This window comes from Apiospora aurea (assembly GCF_038362705.1).
Source record: "Apiospora aurea strain CBS 24483 chromosome Unknown utg000006l_segment0_segment0, whole genome shotgun sequence".
In the NCBI taxonomy this organism is placed as follows: Eukaryota; Fungi; Ascomycota; class Sordariomycetes; order Amphisphaeriales; family Apiosporaceae; genus Apiospora; species Apiospora aurea.
This window is the reverse complement of record NW_027117393.1, coordinates 4,746,024-4,760,634: the sequence shown is the minus strand read 5'-3', so window position 1 is coordinate 4,760,634 and position 14,611 is coordinate 4,746,024. Positions and strand designations below refer to the sequence as shown.

The window sequence follows — 14,611 nt, the reverse complement described above, 5'->3', positions numbered from 1 at the left end:
TACTGGTGATCGGACTAGCCGTTTATTACCATGGTTAAATCAAGACAACTTTCGAGTATATACCAAGTAGGAAACAGCGAAGTATATGGTCAAATATAGTAGTCAAAAAAGGCTCTGTATTGAAGCCAACGGGACATACTTGAAATACCCTATGGTTAGGTATGGCCAATCGCATGGTTGCGCTTCATTTTCCATTGCTGAAGAATGAAGGAACAGCGCACCGTTTCACGGCACAGCCCCCCAGCACGATGCCATGGGTGGCGCCCATCGGCCAATGGTGTCTGCATCGAAGCTGTGGCATCTCCAACTATTCGTTTTTCCACTTCCAAGCACCATCCCCCAGTCCCACGGTACTCTGGTGTAACACCAATCTACCCCGCGAACTGTTGCTGTATGTCGTTGCATTGCCCAGCAACTCCTCACTCTCGTCAGTTAACGCAATTGCTCTTGGCTTCTGTCTTCTGGAGATGCATTCGAGACAGATGGCGTGAGTCTAAGTGGTAACATAGGACCCCTTTATGGCCTGTCATTACCTAGTTCCTCGTCCTTAGAATGCAATTTCCCCGTGTGCCGACATTTAGCAGGAAATGGGCCAGTCCTGAGCTATCGTGCGGAAGCCAGATCACGGACACCAGAATCCGACTTACAAAGAGCGTCTGGTGGGCGCACGGCGCCGCCTTGGAGAAGTTCGAGAAGGACATCGAACCCCAGATTGGAGCGGCGCTACGGAACGTCGAACTGGGATATGCCGACATCTATTACCGGCTGTACATGATCGGGCGACGTCCCAAGGCCTCAAGACCCGTCATCATGGTCTGCTGCACCGATGCCCGAGTACGGAACGAGGTTGAGTCGTCGATCCGGCGGAGTGGCGTGCTTACTAAACACCCCGAGTTCGGGCTCGGGGCGTGCGCTCTGCCACTCGAGCAGCCTACGCCCGCCAGACGTCTGGGTGGGCAAGCTGACATGTCGAATACCGGTGATGGCGCCGACTCCGGCTTGACGGAGCATTCGCCCCCGGAAGACACGGCTGCGGAGGACGGATGGGCCCCTCTAGGCCTGAAGATCGCCACTCTGGACGAAACAGGTCACCATCGTCTAAGCACCGGTGGTGTAGTCGTACAGGCCGGGCGCATCTACTACCAGATGACGGTGAAGCACACATCCGAGCCCTCCAAGGTCGGGTCGGACCCCAAATACACGTCGGATCTCGAGGAGTATCATTTCGATGGTCAAAGTGACGAAAACGAAGACGAATATGAGGGTGAAGAGGACTGGGAAGCAACGACCCGTGGCAGTCTTACACCCGAAGACCCGGTGGCTGGGCCCTGGGCCGAGCTGTCTCAATCCGACAGCCATAGCAGCAGCCAGAGCTCCGGGCCATCGGTTCCTTCTGCTGGGCCGGCCCCTCTCTACCCCGGGATTCGGGTTCAGCAGCCCAAGGAGGGCTCCAACAAAACGCGTTACGTGCCCGCCGGGTTCGAGCCCATTCTCTCTGGTGCTGGGTTGAGCTCAGAGCTCGACTATGTCTGATGCCCTTGGTCGGCCAGCCGAAGGGGATCAACGAGATCCGGCTGCGAGGGCTTCCTCGTCAATCAACCCTATGCATTCGTGATGTGGCAAGGATTCCCTCGCGGCAACGCAGGATCGTAGCAGTCACGGGCTCGAGCGGAGTGGTGTATGGCTACCTCCTCCCTGGAGCGACCTACTTGCGCGCCGCAAATAGCTCTACAATCCAGAAGCTGTATGCCGTCCACTTGGATGGTGCTGTCATCGAAGGAGACTGTGGGTCTGTGGTGATAGACCAAGAGTCGGGCGATCTTTATGGCCATATCGTGCGAGGCTGCCCCTATACCGGAACTGCGTACATCGTCTACGCTGGGGAAGTTTTCCTCGACATCGAGGAGCGTTTCGGCGCCGGGGCAGTCGCCATCGCCGCAGGCAACCGTCTGGTTCTACCTGGTAAGCTTGTCACTGATATCGTATCCGACGGGCGGATTTGCTGACAGGCTTCTCAGAAGATCCAATGCCGGACTTTATGCCAAGACCATCGAATGACGGTTGGAATGTGGCCGGCATCCCTCCTACAGAAGATGATCTGAGGTTTCATACCGTAAGTCGCTGGAGAATCCAAAATCAATACCATTCCGCAGAGTACCGACTTACGCGTGAATAGGTCACGTCGGCCGCTGGCCCGAATATTGGATACCGAAACTATGTGTACAACAATTATTTCTCGGAGGACGATATGTCTCAATTCCAGCGAGAGAAGAAACCGCCCAACTGCGACTCCGCTTATGGCAGCGATCCCCCGCGCGATCGGAAGCCACCGTCGAATGAACAGAAGTGAACATAAGGCATTGTTGGTATAACAGAGATTGGGTCGTTTTCGCTGGATAGCTCAACCCTAGCGACTCTTCTTACTGTAGATGTTCCTTCCACGCGTACCTCCTACCTACATGTATGCAAGTGAAATAGATGAGCTACTTGTATCTTATTCTTGGACTGTCGTGTCGCCTTGCCGTTGCACTTCATATTCCCGTTCCCACGAGATTGGGACCGCGTAATCAAGTGTGGTCGATCTACTATAGGTAAGCTGCTATCTATATGCTCACTGCATTGTACTGTCGCGTATAATCGTATGGGCTATACCAGGAGATCCAACGGCAAGAGTCTAGGCCACATACCAAACGGCATACTCGGGACCCAGACGTGGGATGTGCGACATCCTCATTTGGGAAAATAAGCGCCGAGTCACCCTGAAGATGGGACAAGCACCTGGACGCCGAAGATCCGGTGATACATTGGTCGAGTGTGCGCCGTATCGCCAGCCAATAACGGGCACAGAATGACTGCCAGTGAGTAGGTAAGCCTATTGATTCGGGGCATAAGCGAAACAGGTCACTAGAGTATGATGCCGTCGTCCCAAGGTGCTCAATGGGGTATTTGGGCCGAGGCAGAAAAAGCGCCGCAGAGTCACGGAACAAATCCTACAGCCTCAGCTGAGGAACACCTATCAGTTTGAAGGGAGTAGGGGTAAGACCGAAGTTAAACGGTCATCTGCCGCCGAAGTAAGTGATTGATCAAAGTGGGTGATAAGACAGAAAGCGACACCGTCTCTCTGACTGCCAGTCTTCGTCATGCGCTTACGGCGCGCCGGGCCCTAACCGCAGCGAAGGCGCCAGCGTAATACAAGCTTCACCTGCCAATCCTGCCATCAATGTAAGCCAAGGTTAGGTAGGAGATTGTTTGCTTCTTTCTTTCGCGTTGCGTTATCTTGCTGAGTCGGCCGATGGACGTGCGATTTTGCCCAAGGCTGATTGATATGCGAGCACGAAAACATCACTCAACCTTGTCACAGGCAAGGCCCGAAACGTCCTGGGCCTACGGTTTCCGGCATAGCGAAATGGGAAACAGTCCCACTTCATACAAATCAATACCTACCGTCCATGAGATGTACCTAGATAAGCAGCTGAACAATCCGGTGGAATCCAGGGTTCAGCCTAGGCTGCTGTGGTCTCCCGGCTCGAGTCCAATACAGTATCCCACAATAAGACCCGTCCCGACACTTGTGTGGCAGCAATTGCCACCCCCTCCCCTCCCCCTCTCCACGCTCTCATACCATCTTGTCGGATGGGCTTATGCTTACGATGCCCAAGAGATAGAGGCGTGACTCCATAGATAGGCCTTTTCGGTGCGATTCGACTCCGACTGGTGCGTATGCAACGCAGACAGCTTCAAAGCATGCTGGTAGTAGATGCCAAGCTGATGTGTTCAAACAAGAGAGGCCAAGCAACGGCCAAGCAAGAAACAGGCGGGCCGGCTCTGGAAGCTTTGGATACAGCGACAACCGATCACCGAATGGGATAAGCCATTGAACAAGGAAAGGGAGAAATGATTGCTATCGTCGCGTGCTCGAATCGGGGAGCCTATTCTACAATTGGAAGCTGCAAGTAGACGACCGCGGACATGCCGGAAAATTAGAGGAGACCGTCGAATCAAGGACTTGACCAGGCCTCCCTTGTCCCTCGCCATCCATCTATCATGAATGAAGTGCATGTGTGAAGGAATGGTGGGTCTCGGCGTCTCGCGTAAGAAGCAGGCAAGTAGCTGTACTTGCATGTTAACGGGGTGATAATTCTGTCAGAAAATACAGAGTAGGTTAGGAGGTAGAATGCACTGCCATGCCCCGTGGAATGCCCAGCCCTGTCAGCCGAGACTCGGGCTACGTCAAGGCCCCGCGCCCAGCAAATCCCCAGGAAGCTTGTTGGAGAGAAGCAACGAACGCGCTCCATACCTGTGGGCACCAAGCACTAGGTACCCGGCCGCTATCGTTTTGCTCCATTTTACAGGCGAGCGACCACTAAATAAAGCATGCCCCCAAGGGCCCAGGGCCCAGGATGCTACCCTGTCCAATCAGCCCTGTCTCATCCACTGATAGCTGCTGGCCATCCCGCCGTACGAGCTCGCCCGCATCAGAAGCTCTGTAATACATCCATCATCCGTCAATGGGATTCCTAACCTTCGGCTGGCTGACCGAGCTGCTTGGGGATCTGCAAAACTCTGGGTGCTAGGCGCGGTTTAATTCGATTCATATACGGCCGACACTTTGCAAAAAGGAACACCGAACGAACTCTTGTCTTCAACCCGTTGCAGCCCAGGCAGGCAGGTGGTGGTAACATTGGATAAATATATCGAGATAGCAAACCATGCCACAAAACTTACCTTGCGGCCATTGGCCAACCACATCCTCGGAGAACCCTTATCTCTTCCTCTCGTCCCATCGTCTAAAGCAACCTCCTGTACATACGAGGCATCCATGGCCCAATTTAAGATATCGATACCTACCTCAGGATTCGGGACCGTGGGCGCAACATTGCATCTGGCGTTTCTCATGACGGCCGATCCAACTCCTACCTACCATCTTACAATGAACATTAGCTGATCGATATAACCAAACTTGAAGGTGATATTATATCATAAATTCTGGTTTGGATTCACTGGGTACTTGCTGCTTTTGGCCAGGGACTTACTTAGTTAGACACATGTTGAGAGGTAACTGTAGGGAGAAATGGAGGAGCTGGTTGCTTTCTTGTTATCAAATTGCACGTGTATTTCATTTGGAATCAAATTCCAACCGCAAGGTTGACATGAAAAAAAAGTACCTGTACCTGACTTGACGTAACATGAAATTCTGCAGGAGGGTGGTGTCTGACCTCGAGCTCTCTCTCTGCTTGCTTTCTTCCCCCTCCCCCGCAAACCCCCCTCAGCCGAGATTGGTCAAGGTCGTCGTCCTTTCGCTAGGATTTCTCTCCATTTGCATTGGTTCATCTGGATCACTGCAGGAGCTCTTGTTCCTCAGCAGAGCCAGGACATAAACAGTCAGTCAATAAATGAAGCACCCTCCCCCCCATCCGCCCGTCTGCCCATCCCAGCTTGTCTTTCCTCTTCTTGCCAAGTGCTTCACGAGGCTTCCTCTTCTTCATCTCACCAGGGCTCTTGCTGTTCTCAGCACAGCTCAATTAGTCAATCCGACTAATACAGCTTCAAATCCAGTAGGGCTTGGGGGTCTTGAATACCTACTTAAAGGTCGCAGCTGCCTCCCATTGAACACAGAGGAAAGAACCCATACGAAAAGAAAACAGCCATTTCGGCCACTCCCTCTGCTGCCTTTCATCACCAAACACCAACAATATACTTGTTGCTACCACAACATTTGCGCACCTCCTTTCCCTAGAGATACACATCATGGCGGCAACAGACGAGTCAAAACTCGACACTCCCCGGCCGAGAAGGATGTTGGCGTGCCAGGCTATACCACTGCCCAGACCGAGACGCAGCAAGAAGGCGCCGTCCGCTCCGACAACTTCTACACCCGGAACGGTCTCAACTTCGAGTCCTTCAAGAAGCGCGACTATGGCGCCGGCATTGTCGAGCTCGACCGCTCCATGCAGCCCCGCCACCTGCAGATGATCGCCATCGGCGGTTCTATTGGCGCCGGCTTCTTCGTCGGTTCCGGCGGTGCCCTTCACAAGGGCGGTCCTGGCTCTCTCTTGATCGACTTTCTCATCATCGGGTAAGAAACCCTCCGTTTTTGGAGATATGCGCTTCCGATATTTGTGGTCGGCCCTCTCAGCCTGCTTGTCGCAGAGCGCAGCACTAGCTAGCTGACCGGCATGGCATCCTCTCATGTGCGTGGCATGCTAACTCGGCTTTGCAGTATCATGATCTTCAATGTCGTCTATGCTCTGGGTGAACTTGCCGTCATGTATCCCGTCTCTGGTGGTTTCTACACGTATGCGACGCGCTTCATCGATCCCTCCTGGGGCTTTGCCATAGGCTGGAACTACGTCATGCAATGGGCCGTCGTCCTGCCTCTCGAGCTCACCGTCTGTGGTTTCACTGTCAGCTACTGGAATCAAGAGATCAACGTCGGCGCCTGGATCACCATCTTCTTCGTCGCCATCCTCGTGGTCAACATCTTTGGAACGCTGGGGTATGCAGAGGAAGAGTTCTGGGCCTCTTCGCTCAAGCTGATCGCGACCGTCATCTTCATCCTCATCGCCTTCATCATGGTGCTCGGCGGCGGCCCGAGTAAAGGTATATACAGCGAGTACTGGGGCGCTCGCCTCTGGTACGATCCCGGCGCCTTCAACAATGGATTCCGCGGTTGGGGTACCGTCTTCGTCACTGCTGCCTTTGCTTTCAGCGGAACCGAACTCGTGGGTCTTGCGGCCGCCGAAGCCCATAACCCCGTCGCATCTCTGCCCAGTGCTATCAAGCAGGTGTTCTGGCGTGTCACCATGTGAACAATTCCCCCTAATACCACACAACATGTCGCCTTCCGCTAACACGCCCGCTATTAGCTTCTACGTCCTTGGCCTCTTGTTTGTCGGTCTGCTGGTTGACAGCCAAGACACGAGACTTCTTGGCGCCGCCAACTCGTACGCCGATATTACCGCCTCGCCCTTCGTCATTGTCGGTAAGAACGCCGGTCTCGATGGGTTCGACTCCTTCATGAACGTCATCATCCTGGTATCCGTCCTGTCCATCGGTGTGTCCGCCGTGTACGGTGGCAGCCGAACCTTGACTGCCATGGCTCAGCAGGGGTATGCGCCCAAGATCTTCAGTTATATTGACAAGTCCGGACGTCCGCTGCCCTCCGTTGCCGTCATTATCGTCTTCGGGTTGCTTGCTTACATCAGCGAGGCCGAGAAAGGTCAGGAAGTTTTCGACTGGCTCCAGGCCCTGTCTGGTCTGGCCGCTCTCTTCACCTGGGGGTCCATTTGTTACGCACATATCCGCTTCCGCCAAGCGTGGAAGCACCACGGGCACACCTTGGACGAGATCCCGTTCAAGGCTGTCGGTGGCGTCTACGGCTCGTGGCTCGGACTCATCTTGATCCTGTTGGTTCTTGTAGTGCAGTTCTACACGGCCATCTGCCCCGTCGGGGGCGGTTACAACGACGCCGCCGGCTTCTTCAAGGCTTACCTGGCCCTCCCTGTGCTCCTCGTCTTCTGGGCCGGCGGCTTCTTGTGGAAGCGCACAGGCTGGTTGACCATGAGCCAGATCGATGTGGACTCGGGCCGTCGCCCGCTCGATTGGGACGAGATCAACGCTTATCGCGCGAAGCAGGCGGCCTGGCCCATGTGGAAGCGGATTCTGAAGATCTTCTTCTAGGGCGGAGATAGGGGTGGGATAGTAGACGGTGCCTTCGTACCTTTGAACCTTCGCATCTCCATCAAATGCTTTTCTGTTCTCGTTGCGGACATACCCGATCGTCGTTCCTTGGAAGAGAAGATTGGCCATACGTTGGATGTAGTAATCAATGATACCACTTTGCTAAGTCTTTCTGTCCGCTGTTCCGTAACAATTAAATCATGTTCGTCTGAGGCGATACACAGGGGTTTTGACCTAGGCTTTTGATGTTGCGAAGCGAGAGGTAGAGTAAGAAGATAATCTCTCTCGTTCGGTCACATAGGTAGAGCAGTTGGCTTGTTGGTAGTAGCCAGGACCAACACACCCGTAGTACGTAATACGCCGAGGGGCGAGGTTGTGGGATGACCAACATAACAAGCGCCACCTCACGCCGTCGCACTCGGATTGGGTCACATACCTACCTGCTGTTTGCTCAATTCCAGCCCCAAAGTCAAAATATTCACCTGAAAAGGGGGTTTTACGTAAATTCTCGGCCTTCAAGTTCCGAATATATTGACACAGGTTCATCTCGGATGATACCTATTGATATGAGATGACATATGTGTACATACGAGCTTCCCACAAGTACTCGCGATGAATAGCTTTCTGCCGTTCATACACGTATGTGCACCTCGGCACAGAAACGCCCCCAAATGCACAATATTACTCCTTGACTCCTTGACCCCTTGACTCCGACCCCATACCCTCTTACCCCCTAGTACTGCCCTTGCTCCGCCGAAAACGTAAAAACCACAAGTATATGCGGCAGCGGCCCCCAGGTCGCCCCTGCCTCCCCCTCCCTCAATAACTGACGACGGCGTCGTTTTGTTCTGCTGTTGCTGTATCGCCGCCGCCTGCTCCCCCAACCACCTCCCCCACTCCGCATCCGCGAGCGCCCAGTCCCCCGGCGCCGCCGACGGGACCCGCCTCCCCATGTCCCGGCTGCCGGCCCAGAACTGCGTCTGCCGGAGCCGTTCGCGCAGCAGCTGCCGGCGCGACTCGGTGTACTCGCGGCACGCGGCCATGAGCATCTTGCGCTGGGCGCGCTGCTGGGTCGCGGCCATGGCCATGGCGGCCGTCGTTTCGGGTATGAGGGGGACTAGGAAGGAGGAGGAAGAGGTGTCGTCCATTTCCATCTCCCACATGATGGTGCGGATGAGCTCGAGCTCTTTCTTGGTGGTTTCGAGGTCGAGGCGGAGGGCGGATTCGGTGTCGGATAGCCAGTCTCCGCCGTTGGGGTTGGTGCTGGGATTGGTATTACTATTACTGCTACTGTTGGTCTTATTGTTGCTGCTGTTGCTGATGGTGATGGACTTCTTCTTGTCGGTCGGGGGTCGGGGGAGTGGAGCGTTGGGTGGGTCGCCTATGGGCTTCCCGAAGGAGTACTTGGCGGCATTGGTGGTGGCGGCGGCGCCACCAGCCCCGGCGTCGCCGCCGCCGCTGCTGCCCCTGCGGCTATTCGGGGCTGCAGTTGACGAGGAAGAGGCAGAAGGGGGAGGAGGCGCAGAAGGTTTGGCAAAGGAGAGGCGTTGTGGCGTCGGGGTGGTGCTTCGCTTGGTCCCGACGCCGACACGCTGGCGGCGGGTCAGGGATGGGGCCCGTTTCTCAGCTGAGGCCGGGGGTGGTGGTGGTATCGATTCGGGACATTGCTGTTGATTATGTCGATGCATCGTGTGCTAGGTATGTGTGGGTTACTGTACTGCCGAAGACGACCTTGGGTTCTTTTCCCGGGATTTCCACGCACGGCAATGCACAGTGGCGGTGGTACTACTACTACGTAACGAATAAGACTCAACGCTCGTCCACGGACTTGCCAACCATAAAACGCACCCCTGTTTGCATGGTTGTCCCACGAGTCATGAACACGGCATGCAGGGAAGATCGATCCTGTGGATTGGGGAGGCTTAAACGCACCGGTTGGGGGAGAAGAAGAAGAAAAAAAGCTTGCTTGCCATATGGTTGATGTATCCCGGGTGTACACGAACAGGCCAATCCATGAGCGAAACATTGAAAGTTTCCTTCACTCTTTGTTTGGGCCCCGTTAGGATCTGAACAAAGCTCCCCAATGAGATCTGGTAGATCGTTTCCACCCGGGTTTAACAAAGGAGTCGGGGACTTCCTGGGTAGGGAGGCCTGCAAACAAGGCCGCTGGCTGCTTGATAGGTTAGTATCACGTACGTAATTCTGCCGGGGAAGAGGTATGTGCGAAATCTTCTAGGGACTGACCTAGGAACATCGACACTTGTCTTCAATGCCATGCGCGTGAACAGATGATAAGTTAATCGCGGAAGTTGGACATTAATCGCTCCCTCTCGGCGATGCCGGGAGGTCCGATTGGGTTTGTCCCGAGCTTTTATGAGATTGGACGACGACGACGACGAGCGACCAAACCCAAGTTTCAGGAAGTCAAGCTCAGGGCGGTGCCTCCCACTTCACACACACACACGGAGGCTCTTGAGCGGTTGGGTGGGAGTTCATCAAGATGTATACAGACGTATTTCTACGTTGCATATGGGTTTTATATATTTTTCTGATAGTTTCCTCAAGAGCCGACCAAATGAATGGTGCTCGACAACAAGTGTAGTTTAGAATGATCCGTTGCTAAGTCGGGATGACGTCGTGCTGACAACACCTTTCGGCCCCAGGTCGTCCATCCTGACCAAGCTGGCCTCGTCGTGATCCTTCTGGTACTCGACGGTGTATGACTTGGAGTACAGGATGCCCCCGTCTCGCTGCGATTGGTTGGAGTTCTTGGTCCCGCCTCTGGTGTTGTTGCGATTGGGGTCTGCACCACTCATGTGGTACTGAGACCTCGCATTGGTGGATCCACCGAGCACCTTGGGGAAGAGTCGGACGAGGAGTAGACGAAGGGATGGCATGCAAGCACAGATGATGCCTTTTGATGCAAGTCAGTCACAGTCGTATATCATGAAGGGAAGGCCCAAGAGCGGGGATCCGTACCTGTGTTGATCTCAATCGTGGACCAATTGGCCACGTCGAAATTATCCCATGTAGGGTTATGGGACTCGGCAAAGAGAACGAGTGACTGGAGACGAAGGACACTGACGATAGTAACGCTGTACGAGAATTATATGTTAGAGACCCCTTATAGTGTAGAGCATTGGAGAGGAGGGGTATAAATGACTTACAAAGTGCCGACGATGAACATGGCTGCCACCCCAATCTTCTTCTTCCAGTGCAGCTTCAGTGACTTAAGCTGCCACAGCGGGATAGCCAGCATCCATATGTCGAGGGCGATGGATATGGCGGCGTTGGACCATCCCATGGCGTTGATATCGAAGCAGGTGCCCTCATGAAGCTCATCCCACTTCTCCCAGTAGAAGGCGATTGGCTGACACTGAAAGACGGCGACGAGGGAAATGGACAGCCCAAATAGGCAATTGAACACCACGGTGCCCCAGAGCAGCCGGCGGATGCCACGCCCGGGAAAGATGCGCATGTAAAAGAACAGGAGCGATAGCTTCACCAACGAGACTTGGGTAAAGTATAGAATCTCCAAGATGTAGAAGAACTTGCCGAAGTTAGTGATGTGGTCGGCACGGAGCGTCCAGATGTCCTTTCCCAACCCGTTCGGTGAAACGCCGTGGACGTTAATCACGGTGCTAGGGATCCCAACGAGGACGGCGACCAGGACGGCCCAGTCGTCGAGACCAAGGTCGGTCTTGATGATAAACAGCTTGAAGGCCAGCCGCAGAAGCACGAAGAAGCCGGATAGTACCCCGAATATGATGGAGATGTTGTTGTACAGGTCGGCCTTGTCGCGGACCGGCGCGTGGCAGTTGGTTGCCGTGAGGTTCTTGGTGAACAACGCCTCCTTGATGGTACAGCTAGCGCTAACACAAGCGGTGACGCTGTTCTGTAATGGCGCGTTCGTGCAGAGACAGGTCTGATTCCCAGGTGCGCATGGCGATTGTGAGACGGCGGTAAGAAGACATCCTTGCTACAGAGTGTGTTAGCGACGGAGTTCATATCATCATGGCGACGCCCAACTTCAAGACATATCGAGGGCATCAAGACTTACAGCACAGGGTGGCAGCTCGTTCAGGAGCTTGGCGGCGCCTGATGAGCCGGTAGCCTGCTGTGCCTGAGCAGCGGCACACCCAAGGCCCACGAACAGGGCAAGTCTAGAAGATAGCCTCATGCTGCAGATCTCGTCCACAGGCAAGGAGGATAGAGGATGGGGGTGAGCTAAAGTATTTTCGGAAAGAAAACAACTGTAGATCCTTCTTTTCGAAAGCGAGTCCCACAGGCAGGGAAGGGTCGAGATATAGCACTCCAGTTTCTACGCCAGCGTAGAGGTTTCGAACTTTGATCTCAGGCAATCATCTAGATCGCCATGTACATTGTTGCTTTCGGAGCAAGACAGGCTGCAGGGGAAAACGAGGAGATATCTGATCTTTGCGTAGTATTATTGCGCCGGTATTATCAGACGAATACTACCAGTTCTCCGGCCTTGGAAGTTTTGTGGCGCCTGTATTCACGCTGTTTATAGGCTGCTCAGGGCTGGGTTCCAAGTTGATAGTGCCGGGGGCGATGGATATCCACCTCGAAGAGACCTATCCATGTCACGACATCGGCATGGCTAGATCGCTCTAGGTAGGTAGTCGTATAGAGCATCGTATTGTTTGGGCCCCTGGCAGGCCCGGGCAGGGACAACGGGGATGAATCACAGGGCCTCGAGTCACTGATTGGCTGCATCGTGGTACGCATCGCGGACATTTCTCACGTGGTGGATACTCATGTGTGTCCTGTTCGATGCAGGTGTGCCCCCCTCTCCCTCCTGTGTGCGAGCGAGTGCGCGCGCAGGCCGAGGTGCCATGTCCATGGCGTGCATGAATGTTCAGCGTCGAGTCTCAACGGGGCTAGTGATGGTTACAGCGGTCGGCCACACTCCGGCCACCCAGCTGCTTGGTAGGGTCGGCTTCACATTTCATTCGTCAATTCGAAAAGAGCAGAGGAAATTTGCAATCGAAGATGAAAAATTCCCGAAGAGATTATCCGCCTCGATCGCGAGCATGGACTGTGTTTGAGATCGTGTTGGGTCATGAGCGGGCGACGGACGAGCAGGCCAGGAAATATTTCCCGAAGTGATCAGCAGCACCGATGGCAGAAATATGCTCCGATCAAAAGTTGACAGTCAACGAGCGCCAGGGCCCGTTGACATCTCTTGGCGGGTCATGTTGTCTAATTCTGATCACGCTTTGGCCGAGAATATTTCATGTCGGCTAGGTCAAGGCCGCCCTACAACGTGTCAAGGACGGGGGCTAGTTGGATTCCTCAGCGTGACATGACCAAATCTGTCGACTTGAGACGAGTGCACTCCAATGGAGATATATGTTGATGGGAATATAGCGATGGTGGTTGGTTCACTCTGCATCTGACGTTGGTGCATTTCGTGAGAGAGGTGGCATCTCAAACACCGGCATTGCAACGTCAATTCTTTTGGAGGAGGCCTTGGGAGGCCCAGATGTTAGTTTAGTTAGCGTCCGGGGAAGCAGACAGATTGAGAGGGACCGGGCTTGGCTCCGGGTTGCCCGCCATTGGGCACATGCTCATGATTGACTTCCCACGCTCTGAAGATTGAACGGAACGACGCAAGCGAGCCAAGAGAAGAGGGTGACTTGACTTGGCTTTGGCTGGGCGCAATGGCTTAGGTTAGATGTTGCAGGAGGGCCCCTCGTTCCTGCCCAGTTAATATTTCTGGAACGACCTCCTTCTCTTTCTGGTCAGGGGGTCAATGCGTTGCCTGTGGCTGTGGCCCATGGCAGAGCGCCAAAATGCCAAGGAAGTCCCTCGGTCCCCAGCCAGTTTCTAGCTCAGTAGCTCAGTGGCAGTGAGGAAGCCCATCAATTTGATCATCCCATGCCTGATCTCAGAAGAAAAGGGAAAGGGCCTATTCCATATTCCCATTCAAAATAACAAGTAGCTCTATGATGGCTACAAGAGGCTGGAGATGCCGGGTCCGGCTTCCTATGTGGGAAGGTATCTATGGTATCCATCTACCTACCTTCGCATGTGCGACTTTCCAAAGCAGTCAGGTCAAACCCGCAGGCCGTTGATATCACCTGCATGTCTTCCCCTAGTGATGTTGTACTGCTTCGTAGTATCGCCCAGTTGGGATGAACTTCCTGTGAGCCCAGCCAGGTAGGCATTTATCCGATGGCAAACGATGCGACGTGATGATGAACTATTGTAGAGTCTAGAATGGGATGACGGCCAGCTGTCACTCGGGGCACTCTTCCCAACCTGCTGCTCCGTACGGGTCTGGATGCACCGTTGAGCGGACGACGGCTTTTTCGGCGTCATTGCCGAACGACTGTTGATCTGCCGCTGACTGCAAAAGGATTTGCCGAACGGTGAAAGAGCCTCAGAGTCGACTTAGGTAAGGTTGCAATCAATTGATGCAAGGGCCGCTGCGCGTTCTCCAGCGGAAAATACAGCACTAGGCGGCATGCGTCGCTAGGTGCTGGGTGCGTCCGCCAAGCCCATCTGGCCCTATCGATATCGCTTCTCACCTTGCTTGTCACCACCCCTGGTTCATCAATGGTCGTCGACAGGTGTTGCGGCACAGCTTCACGATTGGCACTAGCTTGGGTCGGAACGGATGAGACGACCCGACTCCTGACCTGACCTTGCTTGGGTTGCTGTGCCCCGTTGCCGTAGATTGGGCCTTGGATGATGCTTCATCGCCCTCCCCCACTCCCACGTTCTCCGTCGTTGGACTGCTGCTAATCGCAACGACATTACAGCAATTCCGTCCTTTGCGTCGGGGCGACTGAATACCATCGCCGCCACCAATCTGAGTTGTCATTGCATGTGAGTTGCTTCTGGTCGGGTTGAAGCCAGCTTGGGAAGCCATGTCCGCTCTGGACCTGCCAGTCGTCGTCCCGAA

General features: G+C 54.4%; 4 protein-coding genes across 4 annotated transcripts; 2 read left to right on the top strand and 2 right to left on the bottom strand.

Moving 5' to 3' along the window:
• Nucleotides 1-552: 552 nt before the first annotated feature.
• On the top strand, nt 553-1,533 carry PG986_010054 (uncharacterized protein; the record flags this gene model as incomplete). Its single annotated transcript, XM_066846276.1, has 1 exon — nt 553-1,533. One exon carries the CDS (start codon nt 553-555, stop codon nt 1,531-1,533), a length of 981 nt encoding a protein of 326 aa, XP_066698674.1.
• Nucleotides 1,534-5,150: 3,617 nt separating this feature from the next.
• PG986_010053 (Amino-acid permease inda1) lies at nt 5,151-7,680 on the top strand (the record flags this gene model as incomplete). Its single annotated transcript, XM_066846275.1, has 4 exons — nt 5,151-5,161; nt 5,738-6,076; nt 6,221-6,805; nt 6,867-7,680. 4 exons carry the CDS (start codon nt 5,151-5,153, stop codon nt 7,678-7,680), a joined length of 1,749 nt encoding a protein of 582 aa, XP_066698673.1.
• A 162-nt stretch (nt 7,681-7,842) lies between these two features.
• PG986_010052 (uncharacterized protein) lies at nt 7,843-9,368 on the bottom strand (the record flags this gene model as incomplete). The annotated part of the gene is made up of 2 exons (XM_066846274.1): nt 7,843-7,859; nt 8,411-9,368. 2 exons carry the CDS (start codon nt 9,366-9,368, stop codon nt 7,843-7,845), a joined length of 975 nt encoding a protein of 324 aa, XP_066698672.1.
• Nucleotides 9,369-10,283: 915 nt separating this feature from the next.
• Nucleotides 10,284-11,860, bottom strand: PG986_010051 (uncharacterized protein; the record flags this gene model as incomplete). The annotated part of the gene is made up of 4 exons (XM_066846273.1): nt 10,284-10,594; nt 10,660-10,775; nt 10,848-11,659; nt 11,741-11,860. The coding sequence occupies 4 exons, from the start codon at nt 11,858-11,860 to the stop codon at nt 10,284-10,286; spliced, it is 1,359 nt and encodes a 452-aa protein (XP_066698671.1).
• Nucleotides 11,861-14,611: the final 2,751 nt, after the last annotated feature.